Here is a 25,913-nt window from a genome sequence, read left to right on the forward strand (position 1 = left end):
CCCGGTGCCCGCCCCGCGCGGGGGGGGGAGCGCGGCGGAGGGGACGGCCCGCAGGAGGAGGAGGAGGAGGAGGAGGAGGAGGAGGAGGAGGAAGTGGAGGCGGCTGCGAATAGCGGGCAAATGGGGAGCTGAGCGGCTGCAGCAGCACCGGCACCACCACCAGCACCACCGCGGCCGCGCAGCAGCAGCAGCGGCGGGCGGGCACGGAGGCGAGCTCGGCGGCGGGTCCGTGCGGGCGGGCGCTGCGGGCGTGCCGCGGGGCGAGCGGCGGCGGTGTGCCTCCGGGGCTGGTGCGGGGAGCGGCTCCTCTCTGCCCTCCTGGGCGAGCTGCCCGCCGGTGCGGGGCAGGGCCTGCCGGGGCTGCCCGACTGCCGGGGGCTGCGCCTGGCGCGGCTCAGCTGGGGCGGGCGGGGGGCAGCGCCCGCCGCGGGGAACCGGCTGATCCTCCTTTCTCTGCTTCACTTGCAGCCGTCGCTTGGCAGGCGCCGAGTGCGAGCGGCAGCTGCGCTGCCCCGCCGCCCCGAGGTGGTCCCCTGCTCGCGGGGCGGCACCATGCAGACCTTCCTGAAGGGGAAGCGGGTGGGATACTGGCTGAGCGAGAAGAAGATCAGGAAGCTAAATTTCCAGGCCTTCGCCGAGCTGTGCCGGTAAGGAGGCGGCCCTGGCCGCGCCGCAGGGAGCGCCGGGGCAGACGGCGGCCCCGGGATGGGGCTGGGGCCGCTCGGGGCTCGGCCGTGGCCCGCGGGCGTCCCGTGCTCGGTGCGTGTTCCCGGAGCCGGCTGTGCCCGCCGGGGCTGGGGCCGCAGGGCTCGCCGTGCCCCGGGTACCCCGCTCCGCCGGGCCGCGGCTGTGCGCTCCTGCCTCCCGCTCACCTGGGCGCTGCCGATCGCTCCCGGGAAACCCGATCCGGGGCGGTGCAGCGTCCCCGTGGGTGTGCGAGGGCCCGGCACAGCCCCGCGGTACTGCCCGCCCGCGTTAATTTCTGCCTGCTGCTTGCCGAGAGGTCTCTGGCATTCCCGGATTTCTGCGGACCTTGTTACGAACCGAATTATTATTAGAAAGAGGGGGAATAACTTTCCTTCACGTCATGTGAAAACATATAAAATTAGGGCCCACAAACCCCTGAATAAGCTTGTATTCACCTGAGACATGAATGAGACATCCGAAGGTAGTATAACTGCGTCTGTTTTGTGCAGTCCCAGAGGTAAAGGTTAGTTTGATAAGCAGTACTTAGACTTTATCTGAACAGCTTAGAGGATAATTTATGCAGTATATTACACAATTTTATTATTTCATTGGAAGTTATGGGTCCAAGGTCTTGTGACACATGCATTACAGCTTCTGATACTGAATAACATTTTTTTCTGACTTATTTAATTCTAATAGTTCATAACAAGGATATTAAATGAGTTTTGATAATTGAAAAATTTGCAGCATGACCTGTGTGGTGGTTTCTGTGAAGTCTTTTCAAACTTTACAGAATATATTTTACAAGACTTCAAATATACTTTATTAAAGCATGTCATGCTAAAACACCAATCCCTGTGAAATTTCTGTTGGCAGCACTTGCTTCTTTCTGTAAGGATGAAGGAAGCAAAAGAAACAGAAAACTGTTTCGAGAAAGTGACAGAAGCTTTTCCATCGGCTTGTGTACTTGGCATCCTGTATCTCCTCTGTCAAACTTCAGCAAAATTTATCAATTTTTTAAAATATAAAGAAAAGGCCACAAGTTCTGGTTTAACATCTTTTTAAATTTTATGTCATTCTCCAACAAAATACTTGTGGACTAAGTTTTGACCTTGCCGAGAGATTTTAGATTAGTTTTTCTGATGCACAGAAATACCTTTTAACCTCTATTAAGAAAAACGTAATTTTTAGGGCCTTGAGGTTTGGTATAGGCTAATTTTCATGCCTAGAATTTAGGAAGAATCTCAGGAAATCCATTAAAAACTTTTTGTAGTAATTTATCCTTTGTTTTTGGTATTATGTGCTGTACATTGTTATGCTTAGCAATCTCCAAAACTGACTTTTTGCCCTCTATTGCCTATGTTTCTCTTTCTGACTAGGTGCTTTGCTTCATTTCTCTACTTCAGAAATTCCTTACACTTGTGTTACATAACATGGATCTATCTACAATCTCTTTGTGTACTGTACAAATTTTATTAATAGTTTTACATCTTCATGGTGCTGTAAAAATTGACCCAGAAGTGTCTCTATTGCTGCACTTTACTAATTTCTTGGTGAAAATTAGTCTGTCTCATCCTGTACAGGCTAAGCTCGCTTTGAGTAACATTTATAGAAATTAGACAGAGATGTATGTTCATACATGCTTTGGTACTTTTAAAAGCATTATTAGTGTTTCTGTAAAAGTAGAGTTAAACATTTGGTTTAAGGATAAGTACAGTCACTGTAGCAAGTTGTACTGATATTTTGTATGCTCTGTTTTCCTGCCCAGTAGCTTCCACTGACACTGGAGGAGTGCTGTGTTCATCTAGGCAAAGATTTCAAGTGTTCTGTGCATAACATCTACTTGATGACTTGTGTGTTTGTAAGCTTTTTCAGCTGTAGAAAAAGTGGTGCCAAGCTCAACATACATTTTACCAGAAATCTTGTATATGGTAAAAAGCAAGACAAAGGTACTCATTCCTGTACAGTGATTCATGTGTTAGAGTGGACTATGTGTCTATCTTCTCTATGTACTTTATGGTGACTGTTACTTGGAATTTATTTGCCTGTTGCCTAGGGATATACTTTCTGGATGACTGCAGAGTTCAGATTTGTTTGTACGGGTTTGTAATGAAGCAATTATATAGTCTAGGAAAGTAAGAGAAACCTCCTAATGAGCTCCTGAAGCATGCTGAGTTTAGATGAGGGGTATTGTTAGGATAAGAATCTTCATTTCTTTACAGTCTGTCAGGGCAGCCACTTCTAGTGCAAAGCACTGACATCCTGGAGTGGTCATGGACAGACGTTTCAAAATCTGTTTGAATCGTCCTCTTGTGTGATAGAGTCTAAGTGCTGGACTGCTCTCTTAAGAGTGTCTCCAGGTTTTAGGTTAGATTATCTGAACTGAAATGAGCCAGTGTGAGAGGACCAGCAGTTAAGGTGCAGCTTTGGGGCATAGGCAGTCCTGCTTTTAGCTTTCTGCTCACAAAGACTGGGCAAGAACCTGAAATACTTTCTTCATGTTTGTATCCACCTTGAAACTTTCTGTGTGACTGGCATGGCAGCTGTCCTGCCTGAACAGTGTCTTGGGACTATTGCCTAAGCTTTATAACCCCAAGAGAATCTTCCTTGTATCAAAGGCCATTGAGCTCCCCTGCACGTTTGGTCCTCATGGTGACACAGTAGATGTGTCCTACCTGAGCTGTGCTCTTTGTAGAGCGTAACAGCCTTGACTGTGCCTTCCAGGTGCAGCCCAAGGAGATGAAGGCAATGCCCATGCTTCTACCTCCACATTTATTGCCCAGACCAGTGGTTCCCAACTGTTGAAGTGGAGCCCAGTGCAGCCCTTAATGCATCTACATCTCTGGGCTTCTGAGCAGGGTGGTGAGCAAAAAGGTAGTGTGTTTTCCCAGGCCTGTTGCAGGGGATCAGTGATCCCGGAATGGTACCTCAAGAGCTGTTGACCTGGCGGATAGAGCACTTACCCTGGCAAGTGGGAAGTCCGGTTTGAAGCCTGCAGCTGGTGCCTCCCAAGGGAGGCCGAACCTGAAGATGGGCCAAGCTCACTGTGGTCCTCTGGCTGAACCTGCCACTGTGTATAGAGAGGAATGTGAGCTCCCTCCTCAGTGCCAGGTTAGTCATCCTCCCTGCTATGTGTGAAGCACCTCGGCAGGGGCATTCCTTTGGGATGAGGTGCATCCTCAGTTCTGGTTTCTCCTTCCCAAAGTGGTTTTTGGTTCTGCCCAGGAACTCCTTTCCACATAAGCTACTTCATAAGCTGTTGTTGGAGCAAAACTTTTATGTTCCTTTCTGTGCCTCAGTATAGTTTCACTGAAGAGAGGAGCATTTCTGTCTCAGCCTTGCTCATATGAAGGTATTCCTAGTTGAGTTGAGATGTGAGATTGAGATCTTTTGTGTGGAACAGGGCATGTGGTACAGGCTTCTTATGTTGTCAGTGAATTTATTAGTCATTATTAAGAAGCTGCTATTACCAAGTCCTGTACTTTTGAGTAAAGCTGCTAGGACACCATGCTTTGTGTTATCTGCATTCCAGCATATCTGCTGTGGCTGCAGTTTCCCAGGTAGGGTCCTCGTGGGACTGCAGTGTGCAAATGTCTGGTTTGTGCATGTCAAGTAGACTTTCCCATGAGTCTTTATGTTCTGCTTCACCAAAATGATGGCACGGTATCAGAGTTTTAGGTTGCTGGCTATTGGCAAAATACAGAGTATCTATGCCCCGATAAAAAGTAAGACAAAGTTTCTGGGTGCTCATAACTGAGAATTTAGGAGCCTGTGATGTGTAGTTCTGATGCTTTCATATGTCTCTGCTGCTGAAAGGAGCAGTTCCTCCTTTCTCTAGCTGCTTGGACTCACTCTCTGTCTCAAGCTGCATTTAGTGGTTATGCAGCTGGCAAAGACTCTCAATCCAATCAGTTCCCTGCTCATCACATTGACCTCGGAATGGCTGTCAGTGTGCAGGTGCATGAGCACTAATGCAAGGTTAGGGAAATGGAGATGCCACATTCCATTATAGAGATGAGAGAGATGTTCTGTCAATGTCAGATGGTGGTAAAGACTCTTGGATGCCCACATAATCATTCTGTAAAATATGCAGTGGTGTACTGCCAGGTCTCTGTGGATGTTGTGAATAAAAGGACTCCTGTTCATGCTGTATGAGGAGTGGTGGTGGTAGTACAGAAAAATGCATACATCTTCTCAGAAAATGAGTTGTACTGTGTTTGGCACCAGTTAAGATTAGTGAGCTGCAGCCGTTTACAAATGGCTCTTCACTGTGTAAAAGCCTCCATTTCCTTTGTACTTGTTCTGCTTGTCAGCTGTTACTATGGTCTCTTCAGGGAGCTGTGGAGATGCAAGGCAGTAAGGGCATGGCAACATGAATAAGTTACAGTGATGTGAAGTGAAATATGCCTCATCCAAGAGGAGATAATTTAAAGTCACCCAATTCTGAATGATAAGCTGGCTCTCAGTTATTTTGGGCAAAAGCATTCACATATGCAGCCTTTAAGTTTGCATGGTAATGTGGTAGCTTTTCTGTGTAGCTATATTCATAATGAGTCAGAATTTCCTCTTTATGGCATGTAGAAAATGAATAGGAAAGGGGTTAGAGTTGCCTGAAGAGGTAACTCATGTCATGATAAATCCTGCAATTTGACTGACAGAAGAACTGTGCTTGTGTACCCTAACACCCAGATTATTTATGGATTTTACTGTGCTGTGTTTTTTCTCATAAAAGCAGAGTGTGCATCTGGGAGGGAGAAGTTCTCGGGAAATTATAGAAATTCTGAGAAACTCAAATTCTGCCCACAAAAAGCAATGGAAGTGGGGTAATTGAGTTATGCCTCCTAGTAAAGCCCAGTTGTCTTGATTTTTAGTAAGCAAGCCAAATGGTCGTCTTTCCTCCTTGAGAGATCATCCATGACAAACCAATAGCATTCCTTGACACACAGGAAGCTAAGGCATCTTGGTCCAGTTTGGATTCCCAGGTGCCATGCACTGGTGAAGACTGTTTTGAAACTTGAGACCATGTTCATGAATTGTGACTTGCATCAGTTCAGCAGGTCTTGGTTTTATGCACTTTAGGCATGTAGGTCCTGGTAGAGCATGTCACCTGTGCTGAAGACCATTTAATTATGACAGGTCACTGTGGTGGGTTGGTTTGGTTTTGGTTTTTTTTTTTCACTGAGTTATGATGAAACCGTTTTGATGCTGATACCAGGTCAATCTGCTGAATATAGCAACCAATGATTTTTTTCCCACCAAAATATTAGTATGCATAATTTAAGTTTCTGTGACTTGAAATAGTTTGGGGTTTTTTTTCTTTAAGTTAAATTGGTTCTTCAACTTCTGTCCATTTAATTTGTGATAGATAGTTAAGCCTTATTTTAGCATATATAAGAAACCGCTCTGTTTAGTAAATCTACCATAAAAACAAATGTTTTTTCAGTGCTGTAGATCTGTATGGCTTTCCTTTTCTTTTCTAAATTTTATTTGCAATCTCTTGTGTGCCATGGCCTGTGCACAAGAATCTAAACATGACTTATAAGACAGATTTAAGAATAATGCTGTTTTGAGGGTATTAAAATAATCTGTTTCTTTATATAGTAGGCATGAAGTATATTACATATTTTTTCCAGAAAGAAGTCAAGGGATTTTCTTTAACCCCAATTCCCCACAAAAAAACCCTAAATACTACTTTTGTTAAATGTCTGGCTTGTGCCAGTTAGCTTTTACAGCCTTAAAAGCCATAAAAATAAAATGTATGTGTGTTGATCAATAGCTCCCATTGTTGCTTGTGTTAGTCTGAAATACTATATCATGAGAAGTAACTGGAGGCCAGATGGGTGGGTAGGTTTCTTTGACATAACTCTAACAAAGACTTAGAACTAGCCTATGGTAGAAATTGCACTGAACCATGAAACGGTGTTGAAGGTAGTAGCAAAACCCCATGTATTTCTTGGAGGAAAAGCTCATTGTATTTGAGTCCCTGCTCCTCCTTCCAGTAGTGTGTGGAGAAGACTTTACATCCCAGAAGAACTGGATATGTGTGCATTTTCTTAATGTCTGGGAACACTTATTGGCAGGCGTTCTTCTCACAGAAAGCTTACGGCGTTATGCTTGCAGAACCATTTCATGGGAACACAGAGTGCAGCTGCTCCACTACACAAGGGACTGTAACAATCACCCTTTCATAGCGACTCTGTTTTGTGGTCTAGCAATCATTTACCTCAGGTGCAGGAAGTTTGCGTCCTCCTCATGGAACATCCCTTTACCACAACCTGTTGGAACTGATACGCAGCAAGGAACAATAGTGAGCCTGGCCGGGTGGCAGCTCTTCAGACACAGATCTGCATTCTTTTGCAGGTCACAGGCTGAATACAGATTGACAATGTTACCAAAAAAAACCCCCAGAACCCCCAAATGAATGTCATCTTGGGGTGTGTCAGTCGAAACAGAGCCTGCAAGGCGCATGAGGTAGGGCCTCCATTCTGCACAGCACTGATAAGGTTCTTGCTGCCCTAGTCTCACCTCCTGCCTTTAGCCTGGGGCATGGCATTTCAGGGAAAAGGCCGATCAGCTGGGAAGTGCCCAAAAGAGAGCAGTGAGGAGGATTGGAGGTTTTGTAAATACAGTGTATTGTACTGTGCTATTCAATGTAAGTAAGAGGCTGGAGATGGATGTTCAGACACTGTAAAAAACTTGTAGGAAAGAAAAAAAACCCCAACACAAGTCCCCCCCCCCATCCCCTGCCAAGCGTATTTCCCAGTTCTGTTGTAGGCAGAACAAAAAGTAGTGGCCTTCAATTGTGCCAAGAAGGAGGGATGACAGGAAGGTGGAAAAGATAATGTGATTGTCTCGGTAGGCAGTGGAATTTGTTGCTTGAGACTTCTGCAACCAGTTTGGACAAACATGGTGGGAATGAAATGTGCCTGTGGTCCTATTTCTAGACAGAGATATTGACCTCTGCTGAGGTGAGTGCTGTCCTTGGTTTGGTCCAATCTGTAATAGTGCAGTATGAGCCTGAGAAACTGCTTTTTGTGTACATTAAGTAGCTTGAAGTCCCTTCAGTAATTCAGGAATCATGACTTGGGAAGTCTAGGCACACACTCTAAATGTGTGCAGTTTTTTTGAATATATAGGCTCAGCCTGAAATGAGTGTCAGAGATGACAGAAAGTGTTTCCTCTGCCTTAATATGCTGCACCTGGGAAGCACCAATTGACAGCATATCTCCTGATACTGGCTGGATAATGTGCTATTCTTCTCAACTGTTGACACTTTTTGGTGAGATGACATTCTTGAATATGTTCCAAGGAAAGAAGGAAGCAGTGCATGTGAAACACTAAAATAAGCATGATAACAGATAAAATAACCACCTGGGATGGGCACATCTGTGCCATAGTGTTGTGGAACAAACCATCTCTTGTCTGGTTATCTTCCTTTTTCTCATTTTTTATTTCAGTGTTCAGTCCTTGAAACAATGGTTTGTTTTGTGCTGATGGAATTAACTCTTCTCAGAAGGAGTTACATGCTTTATATGTTCAAGGAGGAAACTGCTGATACTTCCATACTGTCCAAATACTACAAAAATGCTGGTTAGTATTCTCTCTGTCTGCAGAGAGAAATCCTGTTTGGAGGACAACCATGTACTTTAGGAATGGCTTTTAAAATGGCTAATTTTTGTGGAAAGGGATGTCCTTTAGTTCCGAGTAGAATGTTGTTACTTGTAATTTTCTTTCCTCCCAGCTGCAGTGCTTGGGCTATTTTGGCTGGAGTGTGATTGCCACTCATGCAAATTCTGTCAAGTAATTCCTGTGAGTTGAGAACCAAAGCAGAAGTCTGCTCTTTCCCACAACCAGGCTACTACCTATGCAGGCAGCAGGGTGTGTGCTCATTGAGAGGTTGCTCTGAGGGCTCTCAAGGCTCTGATCTGTAGAGTGGAGAAAATCATGTTTCCAGCGGCACTTTTAGGAAAGTAATTGGCAGAACCAGGCACGGAACTTGGAAGCAGGTTCTGTCCACATTGAACTGTTGCATCTCCCCTGAGATGCCAGTTAGTGAAGATTTATAGCATCTTGTCTTGTCACATACAGCTGAGTTAAGTTTGCCTGCTTGGAAAAATCTGAAGTTGGTCCTTCCTCCTCAAAACCAGGCTTATTTTTGCTCTTCATCACACTCCTCACAGGCTTTTCTTCCTCCTTGTCAACAAGGCTATCTCCAGTCCTTTCCCTCTGTAACACATTGATTCTGCATGTTCAGTCTAGGTCCAGAGGCACTGCCTTGTGAAACTGCATTCTGCATGGTGCCACTGGCAAAGGAGGAAAAATAAGTGAATAAGACAAGTCTACAGCAAAAGACATACTAAATCTTGACCTGTGAAGCTGGGATGCTCCTGGCTGTCATTCTGAAGACCCGTGTTTGTCTCACCAGACCACACCACAAACATTCATGCACACTGAGGGAGTCACCCCTCAAAGAGCACTTATGGACTAAAAATCAGTGCTTTAAGAGACCTGGTTTGAGTTGAATGTTTTGACCATAAGCAACATAGTTGTCCTTTTCTGAAATTATATGATTTAAAGTGCTGCTGACTTTTTGTACTTTCTGTATTTTTCTCCCTGATGCTAGGTCTGGATAAGTACATGTAACAGTGTAATGTCTTTTGTTACACCAGGAGGAACTAGTTCAGAGGATTCTCTGGAAACAAGGCCTTTGGCACTGCCTGTTGTAGTGCTTAGTAATGACTTGCTGCCTAACCTTGATAAAGTTATCTGCATGTTGGGGTTGGGACAACTGGTTAATAGCTGATAGAACAAGTGATGTCTGGGGTGATTAATGGTGCTGGAAGGAAATGATATCATAAGGTTTCACTTACAAAATGCCACGCCTGCCCCATGGGCAGCCATAGTGCTACAGTCCTTTCTCCCTGCCACTCTGAAATGAATTTAGTGGTTAAAAGAATTGGTGTGATGACTAGGCTTATTCCTTATCTTGTCAGCCTTTCCCTATAAGAATGAATAGTGTTGTCATTTGTGTAAGTGGACTATGAAACACTGCCTGCTTCAGCAGTATGGTATGGTTTGGTGAGTCCAGCAGTGACCACTTAAACTTGACTGGAAACGTGTGTGTGCTTCGAGGAGAAACTTGTTTATTTCCTTGCAGTTAAAAAACAAACCAGAGATGAATGTAAATACTGAAAACTGTTGTTCTTTAGCTCTATCTGCGTGTCATACAGCTGTATGTAGATGCTGCTTTGTTCAGGAACACGCTGTTCCTTTGATTACAAAATCTCGTCTCAGTTTAGGAGAAATTACAGGCTGAGGATCCAGCCGCCTCTGCCTGCCGTCATTGGAGTCTGGTAGCAGTGCAGGCAGAATGGGCTCTCCTTGCTGGTGTTTGGAGGGTGAGAGGGTAGCAGGGGGTAGGTAACAGTGAGGTTACTCCTGTACAAGTTCACTAGTGTGTTTGTTCCATAGCCGGGGCTCTAACTGCTTGGAGGTGTTTTGGCCATCTGAAGAGCATGAGGGCAGCCAAACAGACCTGAACCCAGCCAGCTGGGACTGATCTCTAAGCAGATACTTAGAGAAAGTATGAGGCACAGAGCAAATGTGCTCAGCTTCCCCTTGGCAGACTCTCTTGCCTTCTGTCCATCACTGTTTAGAGACTCCAGTGGCAGCAGTTGTGTCCGTGGTACCACGTTCAATAGCCACAGGTGGATCTGCTCCACATAAACCTTTTAATGCATTTTTGAACTCACTTTCATTTCTGACATCACAGGAACATAAGGAAGCTATTGGCACTTGTTGGCAATTCTCCAGTTTTGTTGTGAGTAAAAGCATAGGTAAAACCAAAGTTGCTTCTATTGTGTTGTGAGGTTTTTTGTTTGTTAGGGGTTTTTATTTGTTTGTTTTTAAAACCTGTAAAGGAATAGATATTACTTATTTTTAAGTGTATGTGTACGTGTTCATTCCAAGCAAAATGAACATGTACACGTACACTTAAAAATAAGTAATATCTATTCCTTTACAGGTTTAAAAAAAAACAAAACAAAACCAAAAACAAACAAACAAAAACCCAAAACAAACCCTAACAAACAAAAAACCCCTCCTTTTTAGCCACCAGCGTGCATGTAACAAATGTGGGTAGAGCCCTTCCCAAATCTTCGTTCGCAAAGCCCAGCCATGATGACATGTTCATTTTACTAAAGCACTCTGGCTCTTGACTAATTAAAAAAAAGGTCATTTCGGTCAAGATGTCTTGAAGTTCAGAAGTAAAAAGTTCTTCCCAAAAAAGAAAACACTTTCCTGCTAAAAATAGAAAAGCTTGCAGAAAAGGGAGGAGGAACTAAAAGCTGGGTACAGTTTAGGAACTGTCTTCTAACTTAATCTAGTACATGGTCATCTGTGACTTGCAACCAACAGTGGAGGGTTTTGAGGAACCTATAAACCCCTTGTAAGTGAAGAGAGGAGAGTGTCCAGATCCACATTTGCTGCCTGACCAGGTTAAGTGGTAACATAGCAGAGGAGCACTCTCAAAAAGTGAAGCAAAGTACTGCAATAGTAAGAGAAGACCTGTCTCTCTAGCATTTATGCCAAATGTACAATTAATTTTCGAGTAAGGTCTGCACTCATCTTTTGTCTGGTATTGAACACATTGAGTTTTTCTCGTCTTCCTGTTGATTTTTCAGTTAACATTGCCTTTCTGTAGTCTCAAGTATGACTTTGAGTTGCTTCAACTCAGCATTCTTTCACACTGTTGTCTAAAATGGATTTTCTTTGCCAGTCAGTCTTTGAGCACAGATGTGCCTGTGCTCAACTCAGCCTCATGGTTTCAGAGTAGCTGTGCTGTCTGGCACAGCTACGTGCCGATAATGTGTCGAATCATGTTTCCAGCATATGTGGCTTTAACGTAAGTGTCCTCTGAACTAGTCTGGATAAACCACCTTATCAGAGACTGTACAGGGCACTGTGGCATGATAGAGCTGTGTGCGAAGCTCAGCATTCAGATACACTTGCTGGCTGGAGGGATGGGAAGAGAAGGATAGAGTTTGTTCTGAGGTTGCCTGTGGTGCTGCTCTTGTTTTGCCGACAAAGAGGGAGCTTAATTCACTGGAGCTGTCAATCTGGTAGTTTTCAAGCACTAAAAGAAAAACTACTGTAAAAGTGTGTGTAAGAGGGAGGAAAGGGAAAAAAAAAAATAAGGAAGACTACTATTTTGATGAAAGGCTGATAGTGTAAAAAACCCCCAAACTTGTAGTTGCTGACCTGCACCCTGTATGTAGCAGAAAAGGGGAAAGCATAAGAGTAAAAAGGAAGTATTGTTGCTGGCATATTGGGTTGAAGCACTGTGTGCTGTGGAAAGAGTATGTGATGACAGAATTGAACAGCACCCTTTGTCCCTCAGTAGAAGCTTTCTTTTTCAAAACTGCCACCTTTTAAAGTGCATTTAATCTGTGGAGGAAAATGGTTTGTTGTTTTTCAGTTGTTCCTGGTTGCATGGAGTGCAAGTGGGAGCTGGGGCTACAGGAGGAAAAGAGATCTATTTGCTGGTGGAAAAGTGCTCGATAGGGTTATGTTTTGACTTTGTGGCTTGACATTTTGGTATAACCTTTCCTTCTGTCTCAAGGAATAGATCAAAGTCCAGGGACTTTATCCAGGTTGGAGTGAATTTTGAAAATTGGGTCTTTATTTTACCTCTCTCCTGGCCTTTATAGAACCAAAAGTTTAGCACACTTTGAATAGAAAGTACAGACTTGCTGCTAGATAGGGCATTGAAACTCCATTTTCTTTTCCTTTCTCTCTCTAATGCTATTTTAGGCCCTCAGTTCTGAGCATATGGGAGAATTTGTACTTTGAATTTTGGTGGTTTGGTTTTGTTTGGTTGGTTTGGTCTTGGTTTTTGTTTTTTCCCCACAGTCCAGTAGAATTTAAAATCTTTGGTCATAGGCATCCCAAAGTTTAAATCGCTTTTGTTTGGGCCTAACTTTGTTTCAAGAACTTTTTAACTGATTTCCCTTCTGATTACTTTGTTAGTGCAAGGTAACTGTAGCTTTACTCTTTATGTATGGTATAGGGCATTGATCTTCATCACTTTCGTTGCTCACTAGTGATGGATTACTTGTTTTGAAATAGCATTGCACCACAAGGTAGAGCATTTTCGTGGATCAGAACTTGCTCTTTTGCAGAAAAAATAATGGATCTTATTATTGTCTGGTCTAAATGTAATTTAAAGCCTGTCTTGGCTAGCTTTTCTGTGAATTACCTTCAGAGGTTATCATTGGTTCTGGGTATTGTAATCAAACCACGTGGATCTTTAGCATATAGATCATGTCTTCCTGAGAAGTCTCTAGAGAGTAGAGAAGACTTTATTTGATTGATGTTGGTCAGTTGCTGTGTTTTAATGCTGAACGTTTCTAAGAGATCGGTGGGATGTAAGTGCTCATTTGAGTCAACTAGGATTGGAGCCCACAACGATTCTTTGAAGAGTCAGAAGTGATTGAATGAGAAAGGCATAGGGTCATTGGGGAGTTTTATCTTTTTTCTCTAAGTAAAATAAGCTCAAGTGCCTTGGAGAAAAATATGGTTGCAGCAGACTGTCACCTCCAGGTGTGCTGTGCCAACCTCCAGTTTTTCTAGTAAGTCATTTCTCATTTTTGTGCTACTGTGTGTAGCAGTTTCCTGGTCAGCGAAGGCCTACATCTTTGTTCACAATAGGTATTTTTTGGGTGGGGGCTGGCACAATATTTTTGTACTGTGATTTGATCTCTCCTTTGTCTTGAATAATCTATGAAATTGTTGTGCTTAATCCCATTCCTTTTTGGCAGGTGTTCCCTTAGTATTTTTTGCAGTGGCAAAGAAACAGTGTAGCTCTGATTGCAAGAGAATCACTGAAGGAAAACAGTATTTTGGGATGTTTCTTTTGTGTCTTCGGCTATAGAACAGAAAGAACAGCTAGAGGCAGAGTAGATGGGACCTTCAGTCTGACATGCTGTAGCTGTTCGTTTATTAACAAATAAATTCCCTGATTTCCCCTTGTTAGTAGTTTCTCCTGTTTGTCATTGTGAAAAAGTTCTGTAGAATCGGATATGGGAGTTTGTTCAAAGAGGAAAATGTGTTTCTGAAGCCACAGAACATGGTTAGAACACTTACTACAGCCAATGTGTGTTTTTAAAGTCACTTTTTTTGGCCAGCTTTCATACCGGCGGACTGTGGAAAAGTGTGTTTCTTCCCTGCCCCCCACCCCAAATTACACTAACTGCAATTAGGAGACGATAATTAAAATGCTTCATTCCTAGCTTGGGTAAAGACTTTGGAAACAAAGTAATTTATTCTAGGATGACTTTACCACAGATTTCTTTTGGGGCAAAGCTGTTTCCTGATATGTAAGATCAAGATCTTTAAATCTTGTTCCATAGACAAGTTACATGGGGACCAAGCTCTGTGTACAAGTGCTTATTCTGAAAATAGTAATCCTTGCATTCAAATTAGGCTGAGATTCTCAAAAGCTCCTAGTTTTTAAGGTACTGACTTTCCTTGACTTTGGTGAGAGCTGACTATGTTTGCAGATCTTGGCCTAATCCAGCTCCCTCTGAGGCTGTTGGGAATCTCTGTAGTTGGATTCCTTGGGAACTGGATACACCTGGTGTTCAGATTTTTTTTTTTTTTTAATGGAAAACCTGGGAGACAGGAATTGAAATAGATTTTATTCATAGTGGCACAAGTTTGGTGGCAAACCTGGGATCACCATGTGGATTTCTTTTGCTGTTTTGTTCTTGCTTTGTTGTACCATAGCTTCTGAGAGCAGGCACTTTAAAGATGTCATGGCTTGATAACAACGATTGATGGCCAAGAATCAAAAATGTGGTAGGTAGTAATTAAAGCATTCAACCCTGGTGCCATTAAAAATACTCTAAATGCCTGCTTGGCCCAGGGAAGTATCCGGTGGAGTAATTTGAAATTTGTTTTTGTAGGACCAAGTATAGTATTTGAGTTTCCTGTTAGTGCTGCTGCCACCTTTACTTATGTTGACTGATATGTGGGTGTGAAAGCTCCCTGTAAGAATAGATTTTTAGCACACTTGCTGCTGGCAGTGAAACCTGAAACACAAAATGTTTGTTTCTGGAAAACGTACATGGTCCATATGAAATATCCTGGTTCACTCTCCCATTCAGTTGAAGTAGATTGCCTGTCGTTTGTGGCAGATCCAGGCAGAATGGAGCAGCCTAGCAGTGCTGATTATCACAGAATCATAGAATCAGCTGGGTTGGAAAAGACCTCCGATATCATCAAGTCCAACCCTTGATCCAACATCCAGGTTTTTAAGATTTTTAAGGTGAGACTGGATGTGGCACTTAGTGCCATGGTCTGGTAACCATGGCAGTGTTGGATCAGGGGTTGGACTTGATGATATCGGAGGTCTTTTCTAACCCGACTGATTATTACAGTAAAAGAAGACTTGTGCTGGAGAATGTTTTTGGTTTAATATTTTTTGGTCTTCGAAACATTAATGTCTATGTGGGGCTGTCTTCAGCAGCTGCTTTGGCTTTGAGAGGATAATTGTTGGAGCCTTCTGTAAGAGGAGGGATGAAGGTTCTCTTTCAGTAAAGCTTGACCTCTTTTTGGTGAAATAAAAACTACTAAAGGGTTAAGTTTTTCTCATTCTCTGTATGCCTTTGAAAGTGAAAATTCTTTCCCATGCCTTTTCCCCCTTCTCCAACACTTCAGGAAATTTAATTATTTATTCAAAGTGTCTGATGTTGGTGTTGGATGCCTACAGAAACTGAGGCATTTTTGCAAGGCCAGTCCCAAAAAATCCTGAGAGGTGGCTCTTTCCCTCTGTACTGTAAGTGTGTAGTTTGACTACAAGGTGTTTTTGAAGCACACCACCCAGACAGCTTTGAAATATGAGTAAAGTCTTAGGTGTATGTAGATGAGCTGCAAACAACTGAAATGTGTTTAAATCTTGATGTCTTCCATGTATTCACTGGTGCGGGGGTTGTACAGGGAGTTTCCAAATCAAAGAATACTCTCTTATCCAGGAGAGAATAGAAAAAAGACCCTTGGATCAGGCATAGGCCTGGCAGCCAAAATAGGCCTGGCTTTTGGCTTAGTAGTTGGCTTCACTGTAATTTTAGTAAATTAGTGAATTTCCCAATATGCTTTTTCTGCCTGTCAAATGCTGAAATAATACAAACCTGTCAGAACACTGTTGAGTGGCTGAACTGAGTGTGCATTGCTCATAGATCATAGATCTCAAAGGAGAGCCAATGTGTTTATTACTTTATCTTGTTATTTGTCAGCAGCTCTTAATTCACATTTAGCTACTCCAACACATGGTTCAAAATTAAGAATTCAAGTTGTTAAAACTTGTCCGCTTCCCATTGGTGATTTCTATAAAAGAAATATCATCAGACCTAGTTGCTGAGCTCTCTCAACTGCTGTTCTCTTTCAGACCTATTTAGCTAATGAATGTTTTCAGTTCATCGTATGAAGAGTAAGTAGTTACTCAGTTTTTGCCAAGCTAAGATTTCATCTGTTTGCACTGACTTTGCTAACTTGGTAATTTTAATTTGTCGTGAAAGTGAAACTATAGTTTGAAAAGCAAAGATGAGAAGGAACCAGGAGGCTCTGTACCAATCCAGTGCAGAAGGGACAGTGATAGTGATAAGGGTTGTTTTCTTGCTTACATTTTTCTCTGCTTCTTGTGTGGCTGCCTGAGTTCCAGGAAGGCCCTTGTAACCCTGTACATAGAGCAAGTAGAGCACTTTCCAACACAAAACCTGATGAAACACAGGGAAATGAAAACTCTGGAAGCTACAAATAAATTTGAGCTTGAACCTAAACCTGCTGATACCAATGGGGAGGTTTATCTAATACAGGAACTTTGGAAAAGAAAAATCCCCCAAAGTAGGAGTCTTTTATTCTTCTTGTAGCAGCTTATCTATGAAGGTGCTGTGTAACTTACCCATCTAGCTGTGAACTGGAAAAAAAAAAAATAATCACTTCTCAGAAGTGATTCATTTTCTTTCACATCTGCAGGTTGTTTACTGGGACTGGCTCTTCAGGAAGTCTGTACTCTTTTGTGTTTATTCTACACAATTTTTAGTTGTACTAAATATCTGAAAGACTGAAGATTGGCTGACTGAGGGTTGTATCAGAAGTGAGTAACAGCTTGGTTTTGTCATGCTTATTTAAAAATTAGAAGATCAGGTATGGTCTGCAGCCTGTTTTCCTAAAAGAAGCTGCTGTTTGCTGTTGTACCAAGAAACTCTTTTTTCCCCTCTAAATGAGACCTGGATCTCCTAGGAGATTTTAAGGCTGCATAGTTATTTTCTGAAATATAGGATCATTTGATGCATCTTCTGCAAAGATGTTTGAGAAATAGTTCAGTACATCTTTCCAGTGACCAACAAGCAGCACAGCAGTGTTTTGGTCTTGCTTTCCAGTTGAGAATGTAACTCTGAAACACTGACCAGATCATATACTAGCAGCGAAAGTGGAACAGTGTAATCTAAACCCTTCCAAGTGAAAACAAGGCAGGCAGTTACTTTGCTTTAGAAGAAGTTTAGTATTTTAAGTTGAGCTCTGTTTACATCAGTTGTCTTATCCACAGGACTGAAAACAGCATGTCTGCAGAACACAGCGTGGTCAGTTAATCTCTGTGTATGTAAAGGTTTCAAGGAGTGGTCTCATGGGAAAGAATAAAATACCGAAACCAGTATGAAAGCTTTCTAGACTACAAGGCCCTGTACCTTCTCTCCTGGTTGCTTTTCAAATGAACAGCTGTGAGCCACATCTAGGAAAGAAGATGGATATGTTGATCACATATCCACAGCGGGCTGCCTGCTGTGTGATGCTCTGAGCTGGTGTAAGCACCCTTTCTGATCCAAGGCAAGAGTCATTCATGTACTTAAGTTGGGATGCTGTTCCTGCTCCTTCTGAAGAAAGTTTGTGTTGTTGAGTTGTCCTGGTGTGAGAAAGACTGTTTTCTTTTTACCGTGATTTTCTGGATTGCTTGTGGACTGGTACTGACTTCCAAAACCATATGTTTACATCAGGGAAAGGAGATCTTTACTGTGTTTGTTCTTGTTTTATACTGAGACTGGCAGTGTTCCATAGATTTTCCATGGTATTGATTTTTTTGGAGATTGTGTTTCTGCTCTCTCTGTCTTGCTTCTCTAAGGTATGGTTTTCCATGACAACTTGGAGGGTAGGATAGATGGGCCTTTGGAGTGAGATGTAGAAGTGGCTGGGGTAACTGTTAAGCCTGAACCTGTGTGATGCAGCTAGTGGAAGCCTTGGTGTTCCAAGTGAGAGAGCAGAGAGGTGAGTGAGAGGGTAAAGAACATCAGCTGTAAAACTGAGGGACAGCATGAGAGGCAGAGATTATTGTCCTACCCTCCTGTCCCTGGAATGTGTCCTGACTGAGGCATTGATGGGACTCAGTATGTCCTCCTCAGAGGAGGAGGACAGTTTTAAAACCCATTTCATATGAAACCTCTCCACTGAAAAACTGAATTCTAACTTTAGCTTTTTAAAAATACTTTTTTATCTGGGCTTATGGAATAAATACAAACTTGTGCTGTGTGTGTGAAGTGTCTGTGATGGCAAGCTTCATCCACAGCTTCTGTCACCTGTGTTGTCCGAGCACGTTCATCATCAGTGGAGGTGTTTGGTACTCGACAGCATAAGCATGTCCTGCCTGCTTATGCTACTAGAAAGGTGCAAGACCAGTGATGTTTGGCTTGGTGCCATTTAATTACAGCACAAGAGCTGTATGGCTGTAGGTGGGTAGAGACATTAGGTAATGCATCTTGAGCAAGCCTAGTGCCAAGGCAGTGATTAACTTTGAGGAAGAAATAGAAACTTGCTCTTTGATATTATGTTCTTGCTAGTTCTCTCTTGTGTACGAGCAGAGGGAGAAGTTTAATGGCAAGTTTGCCACACAGGTTATCTCTAGAATCATCTGTAAGCAGTTTACTGTAAGGTAGGATGCAAGACTGTGGGTTAGGGCCTTAGTTATAGTGACATATTTTACAAAGAACTACTTGAAAAAGAGAGATATTTCTGCAGTCAACAATATTAAAATTTTGTTTGGTTTTGACGTAAGAGCATATTCATTCTTTTTCAATTCATAGCCTTAAATGGCCAAAAATGCAGTTTTACATTTTTTTTCTTTCATTTCCTAATTGTTTGTCTGTAGACTTTTTTTTTTTTACCCACTTGTGGTGTGAATAGAGAAGTTAATCTTCACCAGGGAAAGTCTTCCGAAAAAAGTCTAGGCATGACCTTACTAGTATTTTTCTAAGGAGAACACCACAGTGTGAAAACAGTGGAATAAAATCATAATTAAATGATCTCTTACTTTTCCAGAGTCACTTCTGACTGAATATGCTGAAGACAGACAGGGATATAAATGGAGCTGTAGTGTACCTCTGTAAGCAGGGTCTGTGGTTTAAAAGTGCCCTGGGGCGCTTGGCTGCTGTTGTAAACTATCGGAAATTAGTAATTGGAACTGTAGGTATTATGTCTGACCAATATGCAGGCCAGTGCTTTTTGTAGGTTCAAAAAATTTGCACTTTAGTACTTTACACTGGATTTGGTCTTCTCTTGAAGCCGGGCCTTGAGAGAGTGTCCTGCTGCGAGGTCAAGGCTGACTGTGATGCTGTGGGACTGTCACTGGTGGGCTGTTGTTAGTGCTGCTGTGCCGAATGTGCTGGCTGGCCTGCAGCCTTCCAGGTCTGAGAGCTGTTTGGGATTAAGGGGGATGCTTGGCTGGTGACTGCCTTGGGGCAGGGGTGTTGAGACATGCAGACCAGACTGGAGGAAGACTTCTTTTACACGATGTGGATGGTGGTGCTAGAATTCAGGTGGAGGGAAAAAAATGTAGGTGTTCAAATTATTCTCGTAAAAAAATATACTAACCTGGTTGTTTACTTTTTTTAGTTTTGTCTGGAAACTACAGAAATTAATTAGGGGTGATGTAGTGTTTCATTGAGATGTAAGGGAGTAGTCCAAATAAGGTGGTGGTTTATGGTCTCTTCAAGTGCAACTCTCACAAGGTTTTGATTATCATTTTATAACCATCACAACTTTATAATTGTGGTCAACTGGGATGATTTTGAAGAGGAATGTTTTTGCTAAATTGGATTAGCTTCTGACCTTAAGGTGATGCCTGTGTATTTGGCACCTCTTGGACTGTGTGCTGATAAAGCATGAAACTCTGCAAGTCCATGTGGGCAGATAATACCCACCCAGGGCAAGAGTGAAGTCAGCAAGGCTGAGCAACTGTGTGCAAGGGCGTTACGTAAAGCTGGGTGTGGAGCAGCCTCCTTTGCCATGAAGCACGGCTGACTGCAGGGATCTGATGTGCAAAGAGCTGTGAAAACATGCTGCCAGGGAAAAAGACTTCTTTGGATACAAAATCCTGCTGTCGCAGATAGATGTGCTAGGATTTTCTTTTGCCTTCACAAACAAGAATTCTTGGAAATATTCTGAGCAAATATTATTTTTATTTACTAAGAATAAAGAGGTAAATGTGTACGTTTGCAAATTTTAATAGTATAACATGGTTCGGTCATTTTCATTTACTAGTACTTGATAATTTAAGTGACAATAAATGGGATGAACAAAAGTCACATTACTCACTAGATACAGTTCAAGGATCTAAGATCAGAATTTTCTACATCATTTGAAGCTGTTGTTTAATGCAGATTTTTTTTCCTATGTAGAATGATTCTTTAAGTTCTTGTACATGTTTTGGAATTACAGCAATTTAAAAGTTGTAACAAGTCCCTTTCTCTTATGCTGATGTATCTCCAATTAACCTGTGACGTAATTCTGGCAGTATCTTTGAGTTGATTCTCTGTATGTCAAATGTGGAAGCCCTAAAGCGAGAACATGGGGAGTTAGTAATGTGCATCCCGTGATGAGTAATGTGGAAAGCAGCCTGAAACAGCAGAGGAATTGTCAGCTTCTCCTTACCTTGTGTTCTGCAGTCACCTGTAGGCTTGAAATCCCAGTGCATGGTACATCAGCATCTTCACTGTGTCTATTTCTTATGTCTACAAACAAAAGAAGTGAGCAAGAGAAAATGAATATACTTGTCCAAGCGAGATTTGTTCTGTGATCATGTGTAATCAAACATGTAATCAACATTTAATAAACCACTTGCATTTTTCCTTCCTAATTAGTTGCTGTCAATTATTGGGATTGAAGAGTGAGTTTCAGGGTGGTGCTGGACAAATATAATCCAGAGGAAAACAACTAATTGGTACTATGCCTTGGTGCATCTGCCTCCAACTCCCACTCAAAAGCTGGATCAGCTGTTTATATGTCCACCTCCTTAGTGATGATAAGGACAGTGGTAATTTGGTAGATTAGAATAGAAATTTAGCTTTTTTTTTTTTCCTTTAAGAGGAATTTAGGTTATCTTTTAAACTTATCAGCAAGTTGTGATCACACCAATGCTACAATGGGGAGGGGCAGGTACCAGAAAATCTAGATTAAGTCCATAAAGGGAAGCAAATGTAAAAGATGCAGGTGAACTGTTGGCCTTAGGCTTTTTTTTTTTTTTTGAGGGCGAATGAGGGTATGAGTAGCACAGCTCTGATATGATTTAGCTTATTGAGGGAACTTCTAGAAAATCCGAGGAGGCCCAAGAAATTGTCTGGATCTCCCAGTGTAGCAGAGACCTCCCAGCAGATCTGAATCTGGGCTGGGGTAGAGTCTGGTTAGAAAATGTAGTACCACTTTGGGGGTTGTATATCAGCTCCTTCATGCTCTGGCCAAATTAGAGAAAATTGTCGTCTTAAAACCCATGTGCTCATTTACCGATGGAAATGATGGGTGTAACAGCTGCTGTCTGGGCTGAGTTAAGAAAAAAAACAAGGGCGGGATTAATTAGAGGATCCTCTGTGTGTGTGTGTGTGTGTGTGTGCGTGTGTGTGTGTGTGTGTGTACCCTGGTGTCTGTCTTTGTGAGAGGAGTAGTGAGATTGGGCCCCAATGTTCACATCAGCTATTAATATTATTCTGCGTGCTTTATAAAAACCCCCATGTATTAACTTGCTGTCTCTCCACTTAGATACTTTTTCTTGGAAGTAGGACCATACTCAAATATTGCATGTTGCAGACATTTTATTTCGTTTCCAGGATCATATGTAGTTTGTGTACATTGCTAAGATAGTTCACTGTAGCACTATCAAACACTCTATCCTGTTCCTTCTCAGGGAAGTTGGCCACATGTCAATAAATGGAATATTTTCAAACAGTATGATCATCACTTGTTGAAAGCCAAGCTTTCATTTTGTTGCAGGCCTCTCTAATGAGGCTTCCAAACAAAGTAAAATCATTTTTCTTTGATCTATGTTTACATAAACTGAGCAGAAGAATCAGTTGCAGGGGAAGGAAATTCCCATTATTGGTGTTAATGTCTGCATCTATTCAAATGGAGAAAAGCAATTCAATTCACATTTCTTTAATTTGTACTGTTTTTTCTGCTGAACATCTTTTTCCTCTCAAGTAGAGTACTAGGCTGCAGAATTGCACTTTTAAGATTCCAAGTGCTTTTCCATTTTCCATTTACGGGATTCATACAGTGTTTTGAGGGAACTGCATAGTGAAATAAAGGTGAAATCCAGTTTCAGATGATACTAAACTGCTTTTAGCCAGCTTTTTATTTTGGGCTTAACCAGCCAGTCCTCTTTGAAATAACAGCTACATTCGTAAGTGCCCCAAACTAGAGGCTGAACTTGAAATGCGTCTCAAAGGGAGAAAACAAAGCAGGAACTGACTGGAAGAGTTATGTGAGCCTAAACTGATGCAGAGTTTGAGGGGAAAAGATTTCTAGGAATGTCTTTACTTACTATATGCTAAACCTTTACATGGATATCCTTTTAACATGATTGCTATCTGTGCCAGTGTCTCTATCTGGCCACAGACTCCTGTTGTTGGTTATGTCCATGAATCTATGTCTGACTCTGATTCCATAAATGAAAATTTGTTCCTTGCATATGCAAGGACTGGTCACTTGGTGAGTGTAGGAGACAAGAAATCACAAGTGCTCTCAGAGATGATGAAACTTGAGGGAAACTTGATGTCTGACTTGTACAATGCCAACACATTAGGACCATCCCTTATCGAGAAGGGAAAAGAGAGCTGGAAATGGGTTTCTTCAGTGACTAGACATATTAAGTTTCCCTTGCTTGTATAATGAAGTTTTGCACAAAGGAAAAAGCCCCAGACACCTATATATCTTACTTGAACCCTGGCTGGAGATGAATAAACTCATTTTTGCATGGCAAGTTGCTGAACTTAAATATGTCTCTAATTTCTGCCAAAAAAATGCCCAATCTCTTTTAGAGATCCAAGAAGTGAAAAAACATTTTGTGTATTACACATTTCTCATGCATGTCTCAGTGGGTGTCTGGCCTCTATAAAAACTCCCAAAAGGTTTATTCAAGGCTGTTTGCCAAAGTCTTGGAACGCTACAGTGGATGTACAGCATTTGGTTTCAGGGTTAGTGGATTAAAAGCCATTTCTAGATGAAAGCTGGCTTGACAGACATACTTTCTTCTCTGTACCCCTTGGCTTTAGAAGAGTGGACGTGTGTGTTGATTTTCCCTCGTGGTGTGCAGGAGACCAGCAGAACCAACCTGGGGCTCAGCAGAGCCCTGTCTTGCTGGCCATACTGAACTGGTGGTGTTTGTGCAGCATGCAGAAAGTGATCTCATCCCGTGAAGATGAGAGCAGCTTGAAGCTCCTTCTCAGAACAGCGAGGCACATCTCAGGTTTAGAGACAAAGATGTCATGTGGGACAGTGTCAAATGCTTTGCACAAATCCAGGTAGATGGCATCAGTTACTCTTCCTTTAGCCACCAGATTTGTCAGGCACAATTTTCTAGCTGTCACCAATCACTTCCATCTTTTCCATGACTTCCCACAGTTTCTAGGAGTATCTGCCCCATGGATTTTGCTGGGAAGTCCCCCGTGAGGACCAGAGATAGTGAATGTGAGGCTGCTTCTATCTGTCCATACAGGGCCTCATGTGCTCAGTCTTCCTGGTCAGGTGGCCTGTGTCAGACCAGCACTGTAATGTCACCTGTCTGCCCTCTATTTAGTCTTGACCCCTAAGCTCTCAGTCAGCTCCTCATCCATTCCCAGGCAGAGCTCCATGCACTCCAGCTGTTCATTGACACAGAGGGTGACACTTTCTCCTTGTCTCCCCAGCCTGTCCCTCCTAAAGAGCTGGTATCCTCCCATTCCAAATCTCCAGTCATAGGAGCCATCCCACTGTGTTCAAAGGTTTCTAGAAGCCTCCAATAGCTTCTGCAGTGAGAGTTTTGCATATATAAAGATAAATACCATATCTGTCCCTGGAAGGGATGTTGCCTTCTGCCTCGTGATTCTGCTGCCTCTTCTCAGGTCTCTTTGAGTCATTGCTGGTACCTCGTGACCTTTGACTTTTGAAAGGGATGGGTCATGTGTTTGGTTTTTGCAGAGGGTCATATTAACACTGGGGTGACTGGGGTCGTGGGGAGACAAAGGAACTGGGAACAGAAAGGACATGCGTGCTCTTTGCAGTGCTTGAGGAAGCAAGCCGTTTATTGAAGCTGAGGGATGATCCTGGAACGATTTAGCCTGCAAATTTGAAGGACTCTGACCTTTGGGAGATTAATGTCTTGTAATGGAAGATAGTGCCAAAACAGCTTGAGTTGAGGCTGGTTTTTAATAAGGTTATAAAGAGATCACATGGTGTGTCTGCTTGCCATAGCTGAGAACTGGATCTGATGATGTCTGGTGGTGTAAGCCTATGGCTGGAGGTTGAACCCTGCCCAATTGCTTATAATTGTCATCAGGTACTAAATACGTCTCTGAATGTCTGGTAGGATGAATAACTCATTGCCTTTAATAATTTTTCTGTGCAGCTGTTAATCATTCCTTCTTCCCACTGATGATTCTTCAGGTTTTTTTCTCTTGAAAGGCTGTGGTTAAAGGTTTTATGTCCCTGCTGGGAAAGCAGCAACTATGGGCTCCCAGAACCTGGGGTCACTCATTCCAAGAAAAGAGTCTGGCAGAGCTCAGCAGCGCTGATCCATCTTAAATGCCTAATTTAAAAAGAAAACAGATCCTTTTGAGTTTGTATTTACTGACTTTATGAATTTTATAACTTGGGATACACAGATTTTATTTCTGCACTAACTGTTTTTTATAATGCTGAAATTAGTAACCCTGTAATATTTCATTAAACCATTACTGAAACTCTGTCTTAATACTTAGTAACTAAAGGCAGTTTATCTCCCCTAGTTACTGCTTGCAGTGCCTGTTTTCTTTCTTTCATGGCTTTTTCCTCCCTTTGACTTGAACCTCTGAGCACCGGTGTTGGATGCTTCACTTTGTCATTGCTCTTGCAGGATAAGGGATTAGTGGGTTTCTAGCTGGATCTTTGCTGTGAGCTGCTGGTGAATGTTTGTTGTAATGGGTATTTGTGGCACTACAGGTGAATACCAGAGTAATGCTGCTGCTGCTCTACCAAGGTCCTCTCTTATTTTCTAGTCGCTTTCAGGGCACTTTGTTCTGATACAGCACTCTTAAGAAGCATTTTTAATGGCTGTAAATGAGATTATATAATGCTTGGAAGATGGGGAGAAGATCAGATTGTACTACCGAATGTTGTGTGTGACTGAGGTGGTAAAAATCACTTGTGGTGTTGTAGTGTCTGATGTATGATCAGACCATTTCCTGTTAATAGAAACAAAGAAGAAATGCACAAATGTGGCTGCCCTCTATGGGGTTTTATCCTACTTGGACAGTCTTCTGTGACAGCCCAAAGTCTTGGGATTTTTTTTACAGCCCATCTGAAAAGCACTTAGAGTTTTAGGTGAGATATTTTCTCCCCATACTACATTATCTGTTCCTACCAGATTGTAAAGGTGCACTCTATTTCCCTTCTCCTTTGGATCTGTGGTGCTTTACAGGCTGAGAAAATTGAGAACTCCCTCTCCCAAATGCCAGCTTTTCATCCACTTCAGTCATAAATCTTTTCAAAATACTGATTACTGCGGAAAAGCTTGCTGAAATATAGTATAGTCGGATACAAATTGGTAAAAATTACTCTGATTAATTGCCTGTTTGACAATCTGTGTGCAAAAAAACAAACCACAAAAAGTCCCTCTGTTACAGTGGAATCTTGCTGGGTTTCAGATGGCCTTAAGCAACTTCCATGTGCACTGA

General features: G+C 42.4%; 1 protein-coding gene across 3 annotated transcripts in view; it reads left to right on the forward strand.

Moving 5' to 3' along the window:
• ITPK1 (inositol-tetrakisphosphate 1-kinase) overlaps positions 1 to 25,913 on the forward strand; it is a 141,681-nt gene that overhangs the window by 1,180 nt on the left and 114,588 nt on the right. Inside the window, exons 1-2 of one of the 3 annotated variants that reach the window (XM_027637596.1) lie at positions 81 to 225; positions 469 to 647. In XM_027637596.1, coding sequence (XP_027493397.1) covers positions 553 to 647 — 95 coding nt within the window. In that variant the 5' untranslated portion in view covers positions 81 to 225; positions 469 to 552. Of the gene's footprint in view, positions 1 to 80; positions 226 to 468; positions 648 to 25,913 lie in introns of those variants that run through there. The other 2 variants (XM_027637594.1, XM_027637597.1) reach the window with 2 other exon arrangements.

Source organism: Corapipo altera, unplaced genomic scaffold, assembly GCF_003945725.1.
Source record: "Corapipo altera isolate COAL_440 unplaced genomic scaffold, ASM394572v1 23, whole genome shotgun sequence".
In the NCBI taxonomy this organism is placed as follows: domain Eukaryota; kingdom Metazoa; phylum Chordata; class Aves; order Passeriformes; family Pipridae; genus Corapipo; species Corapipo altera.